The 22,246-nt window shown below is 36.9% G+C and overlaps 1 protein-coding gene across 1 annotated transcript; it reads left to right on the forward strand.

The window, feature by feature from the left end:
* The first annotated feature begins 24 nt into the window (after positions 1–24).
* On the forward strand, positions 25–21,542 carry TBK1 (TANK binding kinase 1). The gene is made up of 20 exons (XM_054399548.1): positions 25–117; positions 1,845–1,985; positions 2,760–2,889; positions 3,484–3,665; positions 4,523–4,683; positions 6,568–6,678; positions 8,416–8,595; positions 10,324–10,520; positions 11,773–11,831; positions 12,924–13,015; positions 13,466–13,567; positions 16,084–16,162; positions 17,034–17,155; positions 17,283–17,359; positions 17,705–17,744; positions 18,886–18,987; positions 19,082–19,178; positions 19,732–19,838; positions 20,613–20,684; positions 21,455–21,542. The coding sequence occupies exons 1-20, from the start codon at positions 31–33 to the stop codon at positions 21,504–21,506; spliced, it is 2,190 nt and encodes a 729-aa protein (XP_054255523.1). The 5' UTR covers positions 25–30; the 3' UTR covers positions 21,507–21,542.
* Positions 21,543–22,246: the final 704 nt, after the last annotated feature.

The following is a 22,246-nucleotide window of genomic DNA, read 5'->3' on the forward strand; positions in this document are numbered from 1 at the left end:
AAAAGAAAACTGTCCAATCAAAGAGCAAAGATGCAGAGCACTTCAAATTACCTCTGGTTATTGTCAGACATTCTAGGACAGGGAGCTACTGCAAATGTTTTCCGAGGACGACATAAGGTTTGTGAGGAATTAACCAATCTGAGTAACATGTAAAACTGAAATCTATTCATATGTGAGTAGTGTTATGAAATGGAAGAAAAAAAAATCAAGATTTAAGCCTAGAGCAAATATATCTTTGTAACTCTTCATACTTAGTTTTCAATTTTTAACATTCATCCATTGAATTGGAATTCTGTACAGTTATTTCTGAGTATTTGTTTTTAATATTGTATTATTTGTCCTTATAAAACATTAACTTATTGTTCATTCCTTCATTTCATGAAAAAAAAATACTCTTTGCTTAAGAATTTAAATAGAAAAAAAACCCAGTTTTTACTACATGATATGTTCTTTTTCTTTGTTAAATTCTCTTTTATTAGTTTTTCCCTGTTCTTTTAAAACTTCTTTTTTGGGGTGGTTTTTATGATATTTCACCATAAGTGAAATATTCTTGACATATTGTGTTGGATGAAGTGGTTGGTTGTCTGTAAGTCAATGCTTGTCTACAACACCATCTTTTTGCTGACATGCCTTGAGTAACCAGTACAAAATAATCCATCTTTGAGCAGTTTGTGTATGTTACAACCTGAGTGAGGAGCTAAAATGGTGTTTCTTGTGTAGGTCGTTCTCTTCCTCACAGTATGTCTCACAAAGCCAAACAAATAGCCTGGTTGTGAAAGTAATGTTCCCTTGTAATGTAATGACAGTCTGTGTGAAATCAGTATGAAGATATATATAATCTGCAGTGTTTTCTGTGTTCCACATTTAACCATGAAACAACACTAAGCATTAATTTAGCAGTTAATATGCTTTCCTGGATAAGTGAATTTCAACATAGAACGATTCCCTTCTAAAGATTAGGGTTTTGTGGTAGCGCCTCTCATTAGCCTCAGTAGTCTGAGCTCATGGCGTGACAACTTTTACCTGGGCACCAATAGTGCATGTACAAGTGCTGTACAACACACCTAGCCTAAGCACAGAAAGGCTTTGTCCTTAGAATATGTTGTACAGAAGACTGCTTCTCTAAGCTTATTCTTACAGTGGGCACAGGAAGGTACCTCACCCTAAGAGGGACAGGAGTTGCGCTTTCAACTGAGCGTGTTGGGGCTTAGTTCCGCTTGGAGAGCTTAACTCTCTGATGAAGCTCATGACTGTGCTGTTCCTTACTGTGTGGGTTTGAATTGCTTCAGGACTTTGCACAAGTGGTATATGCTGCTCCACGCTGCCTTCTTTCAGAAAAAAAACCAACAAAATACTGCTATATTAATATAAAAAGGACAATAAAGGAAAAGCAACATTGGGCTCCTAAAAGCTGCCTCTTAACTGAAGCAAGCCAAGGTTCTCAGCTGGAGTATGTGCATGTGCGTGTCTCGTACTGATTTGTGCAAGTGGCTTATCTCTTGATGAAAAATTACTTTCCAGATAAGTTTTTGGGTCATTCTTAAATGTGTTGCCTTTCTTACTCTATTCTTTTTTAAACATACTTAGATTTTTTTTGTCTGATGTTGAGTTTCCATTCTGCTACTTTGTTTGCTTCTAGCCAATATTAAACTAAACCAATGTATACATAATTTTTGTTTTAGTAGAATCTAAGTGTCCACCTTTACACAAAATACTGTTTTGAACTATTTTGAATCTGAGTATGCTTGTATCCACAACAGAAGATCTCAGAATGCTTGGATAATAGGTGTGTGTACATTTACAGTCTTATGCTTCTGTTTGATTAGTTGTTTTCTTTTGAACAGAAAACTGGGGATTTATATGCTGTCAAAGTATTTAACAGTATAAGTTTCCTTCGTCCTGTGGATGTTCAGATGCGAGAGTTTGAAGTACTGAAGAAACTAAATCATAAGAACATTGTCAAATTGTTTGCCATTGAAGAAGAGGTAATGAATCATAGTTGTGATCTGATACGCATGGTAGTAACCATACTGTCTTTTTTTGCTTTATCCTTAACTATTTTTTTAAACTCAATTTTAACTAAAGTTTTAAAGAATGTTAACTTAGTTATATGATGTTATAAATATTCTGACCAAACCAAGACCATTTTTTTTGTTCTCTTTGTTATTGTTGAAAGAATATGCTTGCTGTCAGTGTTCAGGCACAGGTAATGATTCTTCAGTCCCAAGCTTTTATCTTGAATTAGGATTTTTAAGATATCTAAGTGTATGAATATTTAATACATATTGGTGGTCGGAGGTGTTTCAATAATCCTGACATTTTTATGCTTTTTCACTGCCACTGACTAAAATAATGACATAGGACATGTAGAACTTTATGTTAGTATGAATTGCAGTAATTATGCTGAGACTAATCAGCTGGAATGACCCAGAGGCTGAGATGAGTAAAGAAGAAAGGACAGTTGCTGCTCTCTGCTCTTCTGTGCTGTCTGCCTATCAGTACTGCTCTCAGCCATCTAAGTGCCTAGAGCTTGAGGCTTTCTTAATTTTCCCCACCATTTCCAAATCAGAATATGTGAAGCATTATAAATTGTCAGCTGTACTTCTGAAGATGATCACCAGAATAATGGGATTTATAACCTAGCTACAGATTTTATTTCTCTTTTGTTTTAAAGCGAGATCCTGTAGTTACATACAATTTCTGACATTGTTTCCACAATAGTCAGGACTTAACCTTTTTTCTTTTTTTTTTTTTTCTAGACCACAACTAGACACAAAGTACTAGTTATGGAATTTTGTCCATGTGGGAGTTTATATACAGTTCTGGAGGAGCCATCTAATGCCTTTGGTTTACCAGAGTCTGAGTTCTTAATTGTGTTGAGAGATGTGGGTATGTGGACTTTGTTCTGTGGTCTCATTTGTTGACTGACACAAATGCTTGTTTAGTTTGTCTTGAAACAGTAAGAGATGAGGAGTTTGAATGACCATCAGCTTATTGAGCAAATTAATATGGTCATGTGAATTCCCCCCTTTTTTTTAATGTCAATATTGGCCTAGATAGCTGCATTAGGAAGCCATTTCTGTTTAAGTAATGGCTGTAATTCTTTGTTTGTTTAAAGAATATTTGTCACGTGTTGGACTGCTTACTAGTGATAATTAATTTCAGAAAACTAAATAAGAAAAATAATGACATATACCTGTTTCTGCTTACTATAAAATTTTCCTCCTTTATTTTAGGGGAAAGAAATTGCTGAGAGCAAGAAATACTGTAATTAAGCTGGTTGAAACAAACAAACAAAAGGCAAAAATGCTTAGAATATTCTTTGATCCTGGTCTTTTTGCTAATTGAGTATTCCTTCTCATCCCTATTTGCCAGTGAGAAAGTAAACACATATGTCTTCCTAGCCTCAGTTACAATTCAATGCTTCTATGGTCTGTGTCAAGATGTATACCTAAATTCAGTGTTTGATTGTTTTTATTGAAGTGGCTGGGATGAATCATCTCCGGGAGAATGGCATAGTGCACCGTGACATCAAACCAGGCAACATAATGCGTGTTATAGGTGAAGATGGTCAGTCTGTTTACAAACTCACAGACTTTGGTGCTGCAAGAGAGCTGGAAGATGATGAACAATTTGTTTCTCTCTATGGCACAGAAGAGTATTTAGTAAGCCTATATGATTTCACTTTCTATTGAAGAACTGTTTGAAGCCCAGGGCCCTTTGTGATGAGAGTTGCATAGGTGAAGATCAGACTGTTGGGAATTGGTATTTAAACCTTTGTATTATAACTGATTTTATAACTTTACACCTTTTTCACCTTGAATCATGCCAGTTCTGCTGATCTGAGCACAGTAGTCTTGAAATATTCATTTCCAAGTCTAAATTCCACTCTTGCTTTTTGTGAAAGAAAGAACAACAGTATTTTAGTTACGAATGTCATTGCCTTTTTATCTCTAGGTATTGCTGAGTTTGTGTTTTAGCTATGATGTTAGATGTAGCTAAGAATTCATTGACATCTTAGTTAACCAAAACGACGCAGGAGGGTTGTTGAATGCGGTGATCTGTGGAGTTCCCTTCCAACTCATAACATTCTGTGATTCTGTGATGACTACAAAAGCATCTTAGGCATAATTTCTTCCTACCATGTTTTTCGCACATGCAGTATGGTAACTGGTACACTCTTCTGCTATGGGTCTTTTTCCAGTTTGGTTTGTGTTGTTTCAAAATCATACAGAGGAATACTGACTTTCTAGTGATGTTTTATTCTAACAGTCAGTCTTTAGCTAAATTCTAAAATACGTTTTGCACACTTTTTAACAGAAGTGGCTCTGCTACCTAGGAATGCTTTGGATACTCTGTCAGAATATCTGAAGCAAATTCTGTGATACAAGCTAACTTTACTTATTGAGTAAAGAGATGAAAGCTTATAATTCAAGTTACCTTCCTGTGAAACAAAAGTTTATGGTTTATGTTTTTCATAAAGTGATCTAACTTCTTTTTTTCCCTGTTTGCTTCTGATTAGCATCCTGATATGTATGAACGAGCAGTTTTGAGGAAAGAGCATCAGAAAAAGTATGGAGCAACAGTTGATCTGTGGAGCATAGGGGTGACCTTTTACCATGCTGCAACAGGGAGTTTGCCTTTTCGACCTTTTGAAGGACCTCGTAGAAACAAGGAAGTCATGTAGGTAATTTTGAAGGAGAATTTTATCTGTTTGTAAATTAAGTCAATCCTTTAAATGCTTTTTGTCCTACACATAGAGTAAACATTATAATAGAAAAAATATTTAATTTTATTTAACTTTGTTGTGGTTTAACCTCAGCTGAGCACCACACAGCTGCTTGCTCTCTCACCCGCAGTGGTGAGAATTGGAAGGGTAAAAGTGCAAAAACTTTAGGCTTGAGATAAAGGCAGTTTAATACATTTTTAAAAACAAACAAACCGAAACAAAAACCAAACCAACAAAAAAACCCCCACCCTGTCAGTTCTTGGCCAGCTGCCACCCTGGGAAATTCCCCACCCCGTGCAGCTTTTATTACTGAGCATGGTGTCATATGGTATGGAATATCCCTTGGGGTCAGCTGTCCTGGCTGTTTCACCTTCCAACTTCTTGCCTGCCCCCAGTTTACTCACTGTCAGGGTAGTGTGAGAAGCAGGAAAAGGCCTTGGTGTTGTATAAGCATAGTGTGAACAATGGCTAAAACATCCCTGTTATGAACAGTCTTTTGGTCACAAATCCAAAACACAGCACCATATGAGCTAGTGTGAAATTAATTCTGTCCCAGCCAGAACCAGTGCAAGCATTCTGCTTTATCAAGGATCTTACTGCGTGGCACCTAAAGACCTGAATTAAGCATCAGAGCTTCCCCAAAATACCAATATTTTTCTACTCATCTTCACCTTGGCACTGGGCTGGTCTGTTGCAACGTGGTATACATAGCTTGGGCATTCAGGTAAAATTATGGTATTGTGAAATGGCTTTTCAGTGCTGTAAATTTTTGTTATCCTTTCAATTATTGTCTTTCCAGACAGTCTTGAAATGTGTGCACTACTCATGAGCGCAGTAGTGGCATAGAATTTTTTGAGTAGCATAGTTGTGGACTATGGCAGAAGATAGCAGGGGTAGCTGCTGAATGGGAAACAGAAGTTCGTGTCTGTGAGGTGCTGGTTGGAATTGATTCCTGTTTCATTTTGGCCTAGTTCTATATTTTTTTTCCTATGTGTTGCATTTAAAATAAAGCAAAGTAGTACTTGGAAACTCTAGTAGTACAATAATGTCTCTCGTTCTGGTACTCCTTACAAATATGACTCCCATTTTCTTATTTTGAGGAACCGCCCATGCTGTGCGGGCAGTTGTGTTTGCTTGAGAGATGAGCAAAGAACATATGCTTTCTACATACCTCATCCCCCAAAAAGAGAAAGCACAACTGAAGTTTTCTGTTGCAAAAAGCCTATTGATCCTGGTTCGTTTCATGAGAAATTTGAGAAACATCAGCCTCTTCAGTGCAAAGTTAAACAATGCCAAATATCATCCAAATTGCGGTGTTTCCAGGTCGAAGTGATTTTTCAAAGCTCACCTCCTGTTCCTTCCTTATCCCCAAGTGACTTTTTGGTGGCTGTTTGCCATCTCTTGCCACACAACTTGCTAGAAGTTAATCATGTAAATACCTCTAGCATGGGGGTTGGAACTGATGATCTCTTGAGGTCCCTTCCAACCTCTGATATACTGTGACACTGTGAAATTGAACTGCCTTGAAAATCTGACTTTGATTAATCAATGCTTGTGGAAAAAAATTACCTCAGTGATGGCTGAAATCTCTCCTATTTTCTTCCCAGGCATGAGATAGATAAAGTTGCTTCTCCAGCTAAGCCTAAAATTTTTCCTTTTCATTGTTCACTATTTTAGTCACTGTCAGCTTCTAAGTGAAGCTTCCTAATTATTACAAATAATTAGGCCTACAACTTTAGGCCAGTTTGTTGTTTAGATTTATGTTATTGATACCCCTTTGAGGGGGGTTACTAGACCTATGTATGTGTAAGAGTTACTATTTTCATAATGTATCACAGGTATAAAATAATCACTGGAAAGCCTTCTGGTGCTATTTCTGGAATACAGAAAGCAGAAAACGGACCAATTGAATGGAGCTGGGAGATGCCTGTTTCTTGTAGTCTTTCAAAGTAAGTTTGAACTTCTCACAAAATGTTTTGATACTACTTGATTGGGCTTTTCTAGTTATTCTTTCAGGATTGGGTCTTTGGAACAGAAATCTGACTGTTGCAGCTGTTTCCTTGAACTCTTCAGCAGATTGGTACCGTCTGCTATTAGTTTATCCTGTGCTTTTAATTCCCACCTGTGCAAATAGTTTTATGATTGCTAATTTACAAATAAGCACCTGAGAATCTGGAGTGGTATGAGCAGAATAAAGATTGTTACTTTGTTTTCTCCAACCTCAGGAAAGAGTAGGAAGATTTAATAAACTTTAAATTGATGGCCCCCCTTTCTTGCAAGAATGTGATTTTAGACATTATAAAGATTAGGCAATGGGAAGAAAATGGTAAAAAAAGATAGTTCAGACTTGCATTTTAGCCAGAAAAAAATTCATATTAGCATGTTTAAACATATTCTCATAGTATCTTTTACTTTTTGTTTTATCATCATATTTTTGCTTCTTGTGTCATAATACTCAATAGGAAGAGCCATGGAAGATCTAACCTCCATATGATCTTAAAAACACCTCCCATAACCCATTTACCTATCTGTATTCCTGAGACTTCTTCAGCACTTTAAAGTTACTGCACTTTCAGGTAAAGGGAGAAAGAAATTGATTCTGTGAAGAAACAAACTTTTTTGAAAGCCAGATAAATAGATCCATAAAGGTTGTAAAGCAAAAGTCTGATTTATGTAAATCCATTACTTTATGGTGTGCAGAAACTGCAGTATTTTTTTCTTTTTCTCAGTTGTTACCTCTGCTTATTCCATGTAAAGGCTTGAAATAATGAAGCAGATTTTTTCATTAAACATCTGTTTACTGTAATATTTTCAAGTAGCATTTAAGCAGTACTTACTCTCACTAATTTACTACTAAAGTGAGTTTGAGCACAGCATGCACTGACCTCTAATAGGGCCATCATTGTGCTTGTAAGCCACTGGAGCTTGCTTCAGAATGTTACCAGTTCTACTGCCGGATGCCATGTACATAATGTTAAAACTTTTAAGAAGTTGTTCGTGCTAACATGGGAGTAGGATCCACAAAGTCCTCTGCAATTCAGATTCTCAAAGTTGAAATACAAGAAATTTAAGCTGGCCTTTCCCCTAGAGTAGTAATGATTGCAAGGCAATAGTTGCACGTTTTTCGTTGCATTAGTTGAGCTGCGTTCATGGAGTACTTACTTAGCCCCATCTCAGTCAGGATGAATTCTGTTAGTGTCAGCAATTTAAATAGTGAGTCTCTGCTAACCCATCTGATTTTGATTGAAAGCAACATAGTATGCTCACACAGCAGCTTAGCTAGCAAACCATACGTGACAGTAGCTTCCTTCAAAGTGATAAATGATGGTTAGTATGTGGGGTGAGCTGGGTAAAAGTAGTAGGTGGCCTTAGCTCTACAGTGTAGACTGCTTAAATTGCATGCAGGTTTTCTAGTGTCCATGGAATTTGTGAAATACAACAGGAAAAGCATTTGATATCTGAGCCTAAAAAGGAAAGAGAGAGAACTATGTGTATTGATAAAAAACAATGGACATTAAACATTTTGTCATTCCATAAAGGGGAAAAAAGAAAAGGCACTGGAGTATTCTTCAAGGGATAATAGATCTGCAGTCATGAGACAAGTCAAATGAAGTATTGCAGTCAGTTACAAGGTAAAAAGATCCAAGTAGATCCAGATTGTCGTGTCTTTTCCTGGTGTCCTCTAGGGGTCTGCAAGTACTGCTCACACCTGTCCTTGCAAATATTCTTGAAGCAGATCAGGAAAAATGCTGGGGATTTGACCAGTTCTTTGCAGAGACAAGTGACATACTGCACCGAATAATAATCCACATCTTTTCACTGCAGCAGATGACCTTGCACAAAGTTTATATTCACAGCTATAATACGTAAGTCTTCTCTCTGTTTTCATTACTTTGTTCTTATTTAGGCAAATAGTACTGTGACCTCAGATCAGTAACCTTTCCTTGGAAGTTTGAGGAAATGAAAGCTTGTAATTCTCTGTGTAGTCACAGTCATGGAAGCACGTTGACCAAAAATATAATAATTGAAGGTCAAACTGATCTTGAACAGAACACAGACTTCTCCTTGATGTGTTACGTGTCCGTGTCCTTCACGGATAAAAACTCATTCCTATTTGTACATGTTACTTATTTGCAAAGTAGTTTTCCAGAGACTGTTCAGCTCTCACATTTCTTACCTTACCCTCAAGAATGTAAAATGCACACATAAAACTCTCAGAGAGGTTTTGAAGTTATAATTGGTACAATTTAGGATCTTGAGTTAAATGGAATTCCCTCAATGGTCATTAAGTGTTCATGTTAAAAGCTGTAAAGTCTGGTTTACAGTTTGATACAAAAGCAAGTGCCTTTTCTCTACCTTGTTACAGATAATACAGAGCATGTGTTACTCTCTAATATGCCAGCAGATAGAGTTATTCCATCAAATGTGTAACTACAGTTCTGTCTTTTCCCATTTTTTTCTGTCATTTTTGAGAGAGCCCAAATACTATTTTTGAAGAGAAGCAGCTCAAACTGCTATATACATTTTAGAATTTTTAACTGGTTTTATTATTATTTATACAAAATGTTGTACTGGCAGTGTACTAATGCTTCGTGGGAGGCAAATTGATTCTTCTTCTTAGTGTGCTTGAGATTTTTCTTCTTTATGGGAGGTGCTGTTTGGTGGTTGGTTTTGGGGGGAGATTTGTTATAACTTCATATCTATTGATCACTGGAAGTAAAACATTAAAGTGTCTTTGGTCTTCCTTAGCACTGCTGACTTAGGAAATAATCTGTCTGTTAATTTGCAGCCTGCATTTAAAGTGTGTGCTTGCTGATATGTAAACTACCAGATTTTTCTCTTTGAGAGAAGACATAGTCTTGAGAAGAGAAGACTGAGAGGGGATCTGATCAAGGTCTATAAATATCTGAGGGGTGGGGGTCAAGTGGAGGGGGCCAATCTCTTTTCAGTGGTGTGCAGTAATAAGACAAGAAACAGTGGATACAAACTCAAACATAGAAGGTTTCACCTCAACATGAGGAGGAACTTCTTTACAGTGAGGGTGATGGAGCACTGAAACAGGCTGTCCAGAGAGGTTGTGGAGTCTCCGTCTGTGGAGACTTTCAAACCCCACTTGGATACATTGCTGTGCGAACTACCCTGGGTGACCCTGCTTTTGGCAGGGGGGTTGGACTTGATGATCTCTGGAGGTCCCTTCCAACCTCTGACATTCTGTGATTCTGTAAGAGATCATCCATCTGCTTTGAAGAAATGAGAATGCCCAAGAAAATTAAAGAAAGTGTGCTTCTTTCCTTCTCATCTGGTGTTGCCTGTTTTTGCTGAACTTCCAACTTCAGGCCAAAACAAATTTGTTTACACCCACATGGTTTGGTGGAAGACCAGAGGTAGAAAGGGAAGTTTGATATTTTGCAGGAAATGGTATTTATTTTTGTAACAGAGCAAGCTGGAGCCTTAGGCAGTGTGCTTCTTTTTGTTCCATTTATAAGTCAAGTGCTTTATGTGTAGAACCATTTCTTAATTGATAAGAAATAATGCAAAATCTAAATTGCTGAACTATTGTAGTGAGTCTGCTGAATGTATTGTTTGTATTTTAGAGCTGCTATATTTCATGAGTTGGTCTACAAGCAGACAAAAATACCATCTCAGAATCAAGAACTGATATATGAAGGTCGTCGTTTAATCCTAGAGCCTGGCAGATTGGCACAGCACTTCCCCAGGACAACTGAGGAGAATCCGATCTTTGTAGTGAGCAGGGAGGCTGTGAACATTGTGGGGTTAATCTATGAAGAAGGTATGTGAAGATCATTTCCACTTTCCTGTGGCTGTCTTTTGTAGAGTTTGGGTTATTTAGTTACTTCTCTGTCTTTTATGTCTTAGAAATAGTGTTTGACAATTTTTGCTGTTGATACCTGGAGTTCTAAGTATGCAGTCGAGGTTTGGTTTTTGTGGTTTTGTTTTTTTTTTTTTTTTTGGTTTTTTTTTTTAATGCTAAGCATTGAGCATATTTTTACAGAAACAGTAGCTGCTTTTAATATTCCTAGTGCTGTAAACCTGAGCATTTGTGTGTTAAGATGTTGGGCTGCACATGGAATTCTGAAATATTTTGAAGCATGGTACTTTTAACAAATAGAAAGGAACATCATAGAATTTAAGTAAAAGCCTGGTTTTTTCTTCCATTATTAAGTGGAAATTAAAGGTTTGCCTTTTTTTTTTAATTTGCAATGAATGTGGCTAGCCTTTCAGTTAACAAAGGAGGTCTTAACAACTTACCTTTGCTTAGAAGGTAAGGTAATGTCATAATAGGAAAAAAAAATAAGTTTTTGAAATTCCATTTATCATTGAGAGACTTATAGAGGGCCCTATGCCAGAGCCCTGTTCTGTAAGAGATGAGCTGGAGAACATGGCTCCAGTTGAGACATCATTCTTTTGTTAGTATGTCCCACAAAGTGATTGTTCAGGCCAGCTAGCACTCACACAGAGGTGCTGAAGAGTGTGGGAAGGTGAGCTACTTGTAGAAGGATAAACAGGGCCTTTCTGTTGTGTCAGAGCTTTCTGAAGGAGTCAGGGAGCATGAGAACAAAGGATATTTAACTGAGAGAGGCTACACTCCAGGTTTGTAAAAGCTGCTTGGTGAAGTCCTGCCCGTAAGTATCTCAATGAAACTAAGCAGCCATGAGATAAGTGAGAATGATCTGTCATGATGAAGAGCAATAAATGGTTGGCTTTCTCAATTTGAGAGAGATGGCTAGTGGAGACCTGCATGATACCTGTGCTGTACAGCATGTTCAGAAGTGAGTCTGGAAAAGGAAATGAAGGGCAGATTGCTGAAGATACAAAATTATTTGAAAGCATTTCAGACAAAGGCTGGTTTTGAAGGTGTGCATGTGAACCACACAATATTAAAAGGCTTGGCAGATTAGATGAAAATCCATGTAGATACACATAGAAACAGTCTACAGGGGGGAGAGGGGAAACAGGTTGAACTTCAAGGTCTTTTATGGAGAATAAGGAAATACAGATTATTTTATTTTTCTTTGTTTCAGTTTTGCTTCCTAAAGTACATCAACGTTACGATTTGGATGGCGATGCCAGTATGGCTAAAGTGAGTAATTATGATTTTAATTTATATGCCTGTCTCAGATAATGATGCTGAAATGGAAGCCCTTTGATTTTCAGAGTGATAATGAAACTATTTTTAATTGCTGGTGAGGATTCTGATTGACAGAACTGTATTCATTAACAAGGACTCTGAAAGTATGTTAAAGCCATACTTGGTATACAAAACATAATTCAGTGATGGGAGAAAAGAAGCCTGCCACTTTGGAGTCCTGAGGCTAGCCAGAAGATTCATCGCGTTCCCTGTGATGATACAAAACTTAGCATAAGAGAAATAACTTTAATCTTTCAATAGAGAGGAGTCTCTAGGATTCTGCAGGAGAGTGGAATTTCTGTTGGCTGCCTTGCAAGTTTTCAGAATCTGTGGGAGACAAATAGAAGATGTTTCATTCTTATGGTCATTTTTCTACAACTGCTGAATGTATGCATTGCCCTGCTTTGCCTGTGTGACCACCACTGACACCGTGCCTTTAAAACACTGGCTGGAGGAGCCTTGTATTCAGGTGTAGTGGTCCTGAAAGCACATGTCTCTTTGAAAAACATTCTTTAAAATTAATAAACAGAAAGCCATTAGTTTATATTAGTTATGTAAAACATTGTGAATTATCATTTCTGAAATTTTGCTCACAACTCTAAGTAATGCAGCAAACTTTTTAATGCAAGTAGCTGAATGAGGAGAGCCTTAAGAGTTTACAAATGCATCATTTTTAATAAGCTTCTTTTAATGCTTTGTGTTTCATGCCTGAACCACCGAACTACTTGTGACTTTCCAAAAATGTAAAGTAAATCCTGAGAGTAAGTGGTGTCCTGTTTGTTTATAAGAGAGTTGTTTTCACGATTGACAGATATTTCAGCACAGCTGGAAAAAACCCTCAATACTACATTTACCTTTCTCTCCTTTAGGAGCCTTTGTTTATCCCCTGACTAAAGTTGGGGCAAAGTTAAGCGCTTTAAACTACCATTCCTCATGTTACTCTTTCTTCGCTTTATCCGTGTTGCTTTGTTGTGATTAATTGACTTGGAGCAATTGTTAAGAGAAGGCCAGATCAGTGCTAACGGTGTTTGTTTTTTCCACTAGGCAGTAACAGGTATGGTCTGCTACGCCTGTAGAGTTGCCGGTTTGCTGCTACTTTACCAGGAGCTGATGCGAAAAGGAATTCGATGGCTGATGTAAGCAACTGGTTGGGTTTCATTGTGCCTTTTTTTCTTCTTTAGTTGAGATCTGTCATGATTATTGATACATAACACTGTGATCTCTCTACATCTTAGGAGGCTTTCTTTACTTCTTGAATATGAATAGGCTGTCTGAATTTTTTCCCCTTCTTTCTGTCTTTAAGGAATTTCTTTTCTGACAATAAGGTCTTGGTATTTGCAATTTCACTTTTTCCTGTGGATAATTTAAGTCTAGCCTCTGGTGATAACATGCAGGTACAATGAAGCAGCTCGGATAAGATAACTTTAGATGAGGATTATACTAATGCATCTCTAACCGAAAGCAATTCTCAACAGCAGTTATCATTGTAGATATATTACTGTATTTCTGATGCTGGTAGGATAGCATTTGAATACTTTTGTTGTAGACTAATACTTTTGTTGTAGACTAATGCTTCACTTTTTTAGTGAAATAATCAAGGATGATTACAATGAAATGGTTCATAAAAAGACTGAGGTTGTCATCAGGCTGGATTTCTGCAGCAGAAACATTGAGAAAGCCGAGAAAATGTGAGTAGAAGTACTACACCGAATGCATTGATTTTTCATTATCATATTTATTGACAGTGGTATTTTAAGTTATGTTTATTTACAAGGTTTTTGCATATAAAAATCAAATAATCAATGAGCATGTATTTACTGATAGCATTGACTTAGGCAGATTTAGTAATATGCTTTACTTACAGTGTTAATTTTTCTGTTTAACCTAGTGGGAACAAGAAGTTACTCTTAAGTAGTGATTGTATGTGTTCTTTTTCTCCTTCCTTCTCTGCCTCACCTTGTTGACTTTAGAAGCTATAGAGCTTGGACGAAGAATGAAGTAGCTTTCCTTTCAATAGTGCTTTTGCCACTGAGTTTGCTTTTGTATGTTTATTAAGGATGCCTTTAAATACTTCCCCATTCACAGATTTAAGATCATAACGTTTTGGACACGGAAGGAATTTCAATGTTGAAATACAACACAGAGCAGCTGCAAAAAAACAAACCCAAACCACTCCCAAATAACAAAGCTGCATTAGGCTGTGACTAGATCACAGTGCATGTACATAAAGATGCCAAAAGTAAACTGCCCAGGAAATTCTACTTCTTGCATTTTTTTATAATGCCTGATTATTATTTTTGTCTGTTTTGGTTAATTCAAGTGGCAGAGGTCTGTAGCACAGAGTCTCACTGTTGCCCGTATGGATCCCCTATATAGTAGAAAGATTTTTTTTGTTGTTGTTTTTAGAGCACTTTCTTTGAAACTGACAAAATTTATAATAAGTAGCAGTTACAGAATTGTGTTCTTTCAGCATAGGAGACTTCCAAGTTTCAGAGTCCACAGAAGACGCTTACTTATCTTGGCTTCCATTCCAAGAAAGCAAATGTTTCCCAGTTGTCAGATTCTTCTGCCCTCCCTCTTTCAGTCAAGTACTCTCTGTAGGATGTGGGATTGCACCATTGAATTCTCCCTCCAGGTTTCATTCTTTCTCTCTCCCGATCTTTATCTTTGAATCTGTCAGGTCCCCCCAGAAGAAAGCCAAGTTGGGCTCCAAAGAAACCACTGCAGGTTCTGCTTTGTGATTCTGCTGTGTTCAGCAGTATCTCAGAGAAGCAATGTAAAAACTTTACATTCACTTGTCTTAGTTTAGAGTGAGACAGATTGCTCTCTTGCCTCTTCCAAAAGGGGCAAAAGAAAAACACTCACACAAAGGATTGGGATAGTATTGGAAAGTTTAAATGGAAATGCTATTTACAACTACATACAACAGTACAGAAGCATACACAACACAAGATCTATAGTCTGGGCTTAACACAGAACCCCATTAAGCCAAAGCTTCACACAAACCTCCCTTTGTGTGAACCAGGCTTCATGCCCCACCGCCACTACCAAGCCTCATACCATGTGTGGCATAGCACAAAATTCAGCTTGGCAACTTCAGGCCCCAATTACGCAACTCCAGGGCTAATTGGCAGCATTGCCAAGGCCAACTCCAGGCCTCACTTCTCCACAAGAGATAACAGTCTGTGCATCCTTCCTAGGAGGAGAGAAGGAGAGAAAAGGGAAGCAAACTGACTTTTCAACCAGTTTTATAGGGATGCAGGACTTCTAGGAATAAAATACTTCCTGGTCCACCTCCTGGACCCTCTGGACCTTCTGGAGGTCTGCAACTTTGTGGTTTCTTAAAGGCACCTAGCCTCTAAACTACCACGTTTGCTAACTGGAATAGTTCAGACAAGAACAGAAATTTCTGTGTGTTTGCATGTGGTCTTTCAGCCTCTTACACAGGGGCAGGATTTTCAGTTTATTTGGCTTCTGAAGACTGTTACAGCGTTAGCAAAGGACATGTCCTCTTGTTTGTTCTCCCTTTTCAAGGCTATGTTTCAAAGCATGACAATGTAAAGCTTTTATTTGAAAAGGTAGGGTATTGAATCTGAGCAAAGGTACTGAATTTAAGCAAAGCAGCTGGGCTGGTTTTGATGGTATTTTTTAAAATAAAATGTGTCTGAAACTCAACAGGCTAAAAAATTCCATGATTTATTTGGCATTTGAGCTGTGGTCACATAGAAAGTATCAATAGGAACCATATGAAATGGTTCTTCATATTTTGGTAACTAAACCAGCCCAAGGTTTTGGTAATTCCATCATTCCAGTAAGTTGCCCTAGAAAAGCACTTTGATGCACTGTAGAATTATTTTGTTGTGTTGTCACTGACTACTTTAAGTAACTGGTTTGGTAACGTTTTAAAAATTATTTTATGAGAGGAAATAGTTTTCCATTGCCTGTTGAGTACAAGTAATGAAAATAGAATTAATTCATCAGAAATTGAAGCTTCAAGCTTCTTTTTAACAATTGAAATGCAGGGAAAAAAATTAAGACTTTTTTCCATTACCAGAATGTTTACAGTACTATTGGCCATTTAATTTGTGAGCATTTTGTAGATGCTGCTTGACAAATAATATATTTCATATACTATTACACTTGAGATTCAAGTAATATTTTGAGTGTATTCATTGCTTTTTTATCTGCTTTATTTGGTGGTCAGATATGAGAATTTGATGCAGGTCAACTTGGAAGCATCAGAAGTGGATGAAATTTCAGAGATACACACAAAACTCTTGCGTGTAAGTATCTTACAAAGCTTCTATCGTTCTCAAAATGATAGGGTTTCTTTGTGAATAACAACAAATTTTGTGAATTTTCAGAGTCATTTATAGACTGACAAAGTCTGTCACACTGTCCATACTGAGATGTGGATATCTTCCTGAAAACAGGGTAAATGCTTTTATTAGCCCAGTGTAATGAAAATAAGTTCCTGAAAATACATTCCTGTTTTCAGTAAAAAATGATTTTTACAGTTTATAGTAAAAAATGATAACCGTGAAATATATTTAGTCTCATAGTCCTTTTTTTCCTCATTTCCTTAAAGTATTTTTAACTGCTTCATTTGCATTCTAAAATGATATATACACAAACACACCTCAGAATGACCTGCTTTGAAATTTGCATTATGTTTCCAGACAAGTAAGGAAGAATTGAAAATAACTTTACATAGTGGTATCCTGGGAGCATGTATAAAGTTCTCATTCTGAAAGCAAAGGGAGATTAGTGCATTTTTATTTTGAAGGTTGTATGGAAGGCAGGGAAACATACTAATTATGTGAATAGTCATACAAATTCTTAACAAAAGAGTAAGTGTAGAAGTAAATAGGAAGTATATGAAAGGTAGAAGCTTATTGTTGGAAGAAAAATACTAACTAATAGAAATGCCAGCATCAAAGGTGATTCTTTCTTTGAAGATTTCCTACAGATTAATAAATCCCATACTTTACCTGCTTTTAGGAAAGCCTAGGCAGATAATTGGGCATGTTTCTTTAAGGAAGGGTCAGCAAAACAAATGGGTCTATAGTATTAATGTGCTCAAGTCTATTTTCAACCTCAAGTAATTTTTCACTTTACCCAGTGGTAAGATGGAACTTTCTTGCTCTTAAATAGCTCTCCAGCTCTCAGGGCACAATAGAAACTAGTCTTCAAGATATCAAATCCAAACTGTCTCCTGGTGGTTTACTGGCTGACGCTTGGGCAAATCAGGAAGGCATGCATCCAAAAGACAGAAAGTGAGTAACTGTATTAGTTATTTTAATAAGTATTTAATTTTATATTGAGTCATAATTCATAAAACTCATTAATAGGTACTTAAATTTATGTATAAAATATCTAATTTTCTTCCTTTTGTCACTCTAGTCCAGAAAGGCTGCAAGCGCTCCTAAGTTCCATCACAGATATTTATTACCAGTTCAAAAAAGACAAAGCAGAACGAAGTAAGTAACTTACTTAATTCACTTTTAACATGAACTGTAATGCAAAGGACAGATCAGTCCTTGTTCTACTAGGATATTTGTGACAGGAATGGAGAGTTAGTCAGCAGCAGTGATTGTATCTGTAGGTCTTTCTAAGTGAGATGCTGTCTTAAAGTCTGTGTGAATGAAACCCTGCCACTGATCTCATAAAGTTGAATTGCAAGACTGGAGAGGAGAAAAAAAAAGTAAATCAGCACTTTTACCATCATGATGAGATGCAAAAGCCATATAGGAAATGGGTAAACTTATTGCAGTTTTACATAAATACAACTAACAAAATTAAACTGTCATCTGCTCTGATCCTAGGACTTTCTTATAATGAAGAACAAATTCACAAGTTTGACAAGTAAGTTTTGAAGTTCCCTTTGGGAAGCACCATGATTGCTTTCAGATGCTCCTGCCAATAACCTCTTCTGTTGATTTTTATTGTAAATTATAACCTCTTTAGGATTGTTTTTGTAAAAAAAAAAAAAAAACTTGCTTTAAATATCTTAAATACACAGGGGTGCCAGCATATGATAATGAGGTGCTTTCTGGTACTGGAATATCTTCATGGTTAGGACTTCTAAATGTATATATGGACTACCTGTTCATTATCTGGGTTTAACTGTCATATAGGAAGTACATTTTTTTCCTGTGAGGTGTTTGGGGCTTTTTTTTTTAGGGACAAAAAAGCCCTCAGTAAGAATACAGTGACTTTAAGATGGAGATAATTTCCTACAGATTAATAAAATATGGGCTAGTTCAATGAAATTCTAGAATGATCTAATCTTCCAGAAAATAGAGCATGCAAAGTAAGTTTTAATGCAGTTCTCTATACCTGTTTAAAACTGTCACTTAGGAGAGATGTCTACATGAGTGTCTGTATGTCACCTGGATGTCTAGACTCCCACTAGGCTCCACTGACTTGGCTAATTCTTGAGCAATTGTGAACAGCTGCTTTGCTCATGCTGCTATGCTTGTCTCAGGATCAGTTCAGTTCCTCACATGCAGTTGCCTTATACTGTGTAAGTTACCTTTAGGCATCCGAGACAATGCTCTGTGACTGGAAGGTAGGACACAACAAATATGAAACCTGACACAAAATTCTGGTTTTTTTTTTTTTTTTTTCTTGCATGTGTATGATTCAGCACAAAGGATTATTCATACATGCTGGAATAAGGATTTCTGCCCTTTCCATTTACAATCCCTTTTCCTTAAATATACCTGCTCAGATAAATGCTGACTTGGAGAAGGCTTTTGACTATATGTTCCTATACAAATAATTGCAAATAAATGCTTTGAATATTTTTTTTCTCCTTACTAAAGAATATTTTTGAAACATAAACTGTCAATTCATGCAGTGTATTGAATTCTTACACATTACAACAGCATGAATAAAGGTGGATGAAGTAAGTCCACATACGTCTTCTAAAGGTTTTGGAAAGTTAGAGGAACAGGGTTTTGAAACAGTGTAAAACACTGTTCCTCTTGTTTCTCTGTTGCAGGCAGAAGCTGTATTTGCACGCTACAAAAGCCATAGCTTTATTCAAAGATGAATGTGTCAGCAAGTATGATACATTTCTGGACAAGGCAGAGGACTGGTCAAGGCAAGCTATTGAATTATTTAATATCTGGTAATGCTCACTGCACTACTTTCATAAAAGAAGCACTTAAAGGAAAACTTTATTTTTTTCCTTTTAGGAAAATGCTTCACACAAGGAAGCAGTTACTGGCTCTTACCAACCAGTGTTTTGATATTGAAGAAGAGGTATCCAAATACCAGGATTATATAAATGAGGTAGAATACTTCAAAATTATGTAAAGCATTTCTATAGGTAAAAGACAACTCCGCAGTGTTTAATGTCAGTAGTGTTGTTTATAGCAAGTCTAACATGAATGCATTCTTACTAAAATATGGGGCTGCAGGGATGTAGGAATTGGTCTATAGTAGCTTCATTGCTGATGTCAGAGTGGCATAGAGAGTGTTGCCATTTTTTGAATCTTGACTTGATTTTGCAGTGTGGTGGCATTTTTGGGGTTTTGTTCCTTTTTGTTATTGTGTTTTTTGGTTAGTTGTGTGTGTGTGGGTTTGGTTTGTTCTTTTGGGCTTTGTTTTGTTTGGTTGGTTGATTTTGGGCTTCTGATTTTTTGTTGTTTTTGTTGTTGGGTTGGGTATTGGTTCTTTTTTTTTTTATAGGATTGGTTTTGAGGTTTGCTTTTGGTTTGTTGTGGGTTTTTTTGGTAGCATTAGCACTTTCATCCTAAAATCTGTGTAAATGGATGTGAGTTCATTAAGAAGTGTTCTGTGTAACTGTTAGGCTGTAACTTAGATTCCTTTTTATCTATTCCAGGTACAAGATGCTTTGCCTCAGAAAATGTTTGCAGCTTCCAGTGGGCTGAAGCATACGATGAATACAGTCTATCCAAGCTCAAATACATTGGTGGAAATGACTCTTGGGTGAGAATTTCTTAGTTGGGTTGATGTAATGTTCTGTATCTATTATACAGATGAATGAAAAAAAAATACATATGGTTCACAGGATCACAGGATGTTAGGGGTTGGAAGGGACCTCTGGAGATCTTTGAGTCCAACCCCTATGCTAGAGCAGGACCATAGAATCTGTTGCAGGTCACACAGGAACACATCCAGATGGGTCCTGAAAGTCTCCAGAGAAGGAGACTCCACAACCTCTCTGGGGAGCCTCTTCCAGTGCTGTGACCCTTACAGTGAAGAAGTTCTTCCTCATGTTGAGGTGAAACTTCCTGTGCTGTAGTTTACATCCATCAGCCCTTGTCCTATCACAGGGCACAAGTGAGCAGAGGCTGTCCCTTCCTTCCTGACACCCAGCCCTCATCTATTTATATACATTGATTAGATGCCCTCTCAGTCTTCTCCTCTCCAGACTAAACAGCCCCAAGTCTCTCAGCCTTTACTCATAAGGCAGTGCTCCACAATCATCTTTGTAGCCCTCTGTTGGACTCTCTCAGTAGACATAGTGATTGCTATATCAAGAGCAGCAATTTTATATTGCAAAAAAGCCTTTATATTGCTAAAGTAGTGCAGATTTGCAAGTGAGTAGGGGACGACACTGATGTATCATCCGTCATTTTTAGGAAATAACAAACTTGTTTTCTCTCCCTTATGTTGTATGTAATGACAAGTTGCTGTATCATAGGAGATATCTGTCCCTATACAAACCTGTAACCTCTCTTTCACATCTTGTTCCTATAGTATGAAGAAACTAAAGGAGGAAATGGAAGGGGTTGTTAAGGAACTGGCTGAGAACAATCACATTTTGGAAAGGCAAGCAATTGTTTTCTCTTTCTGGGATGATACTAGGAAGGCACTTACTTTGGTACATTTTGTATATCCAGAACTGAATCTAAGGGACAATTCTATAATCTCTTTAACTGTAAACATACTATTGAAGTGTTGATCTGAGGTGTGACCAAAAAACTTACTCAAAACTTTGAGACTTTACTGTAAAATCATTCTAACACAGCTAACTGGCATTTTTGATTCATGCTGCTTATGTTTAGCTAATAAAAAAATCTGTTGCACAGATTAATTCTGTATTTAAACACAATACTGTGGTGCAGCAAGCCAGTGGTGTCTTTTAGCTCCTCATTTTTAGACATAATGTTTAACAACTGTGGAATGATTCCAATCTGAATGAAAGATTTTGCAGTTTTCATATTGGTTAAGTAAAGTGAAGAGAAAGAAGCCAATGTATTTCTTAAAATCCTGAGAAAGTGTTGTCATACAGACTGACTTTGCTTTTTTTTTCCCCATGATGATGATAAAATATATTAAAAAAAATCATCTCCTGAAAGCTGGCAGAGCTCAGTTTGTCTTCAAGCTGAACTGATTTTTTTTTTCCCCACCCCTAGTCCCATACTTGGAGCGTAGTATTTATCCTCTATCTTCTTTTCACGTACAAAAGTTGGATACAAATGCATGTGTTGGCATGTGGCAAGGGAAAGGAAAAACCCTTTAAAAAATAGAATGAATTGAGGATTGAGTCTGTAATGTAGTCAATCACTTCAAAATATGCTGTTTTTTTTCTTTTTTAGATTTGGTGCTTTGACTAGGGATGGTGTCCTACGGAACGTGGACTGTATGTAGCTTTCAAAGGACCTGAAGAGGACTTGTAAATTTTTTTCAAAGGGGAAAAAAAATACTCTTGGGACATTTAAAGGCAGATAATGAATCTGTATCCAGTGGGGATTTTTCCCCTCTACAACTGTAGTATTAAAAAAAAAAAAAGTGTAAATATGTATGATATGTAAATATAAAAGAAATATATATCTCTTTTTTTGAGGTCAGTGTTAGGATAGAATTACTCCTGGCAGGGAATTTAGCCCCTTGGAGGTTTTTGATAAAGTCCTAAAGGAAAAAAGTGGTGTTGATGCAAATGACATTTGTTGGATTGGAAGAGTGCCCTTTTTTTTTTTTCAGAATTCAGTCAGGTATTTATTGCAATAGGACTTGCAGAACTCAACATTATGAATAGTCTTTAAAGGGTGTTTGGGATTTCCTTTAATAACTGATACTATTTTGGAGCCTAGCTGAGTCATGACAGAGCATGATGGTTTTTTAATTGAGATCTTTTAAAATAGGGACAAGGAGCACAGATAGTGCAGAATAGGAATACATTTCTCTTTCCTTCACTTCCAAACTGTTTGTTTGCTTTTACTTGAGAAAACAAATGCACAACATTTTTTTTTTTTAAGTTGCTCTCCGTATTTGGTGCCATCTCTGTAATCACTTGACTGCTTTGTATATGGAAGTTTTGCACTCCAGGTTGTCAGACTGCATGTAAAAAATCCTCTTTGAGAGTACAACATTTTCAGAATTTCCCTGAA

This window comes from Indicator indicator, chromosome 3, assembly GCF_027791375.1.
Source record: "Indicator indicator isolate 239-I01 chromosome 3, UM_Iind_1.1, whole genome shotgun sequence".
NCBI lineage: Eukaryota > Metazoa > Chordata > Aves > Piciformes > Indicatoridae > Indicator > Indicator indicator.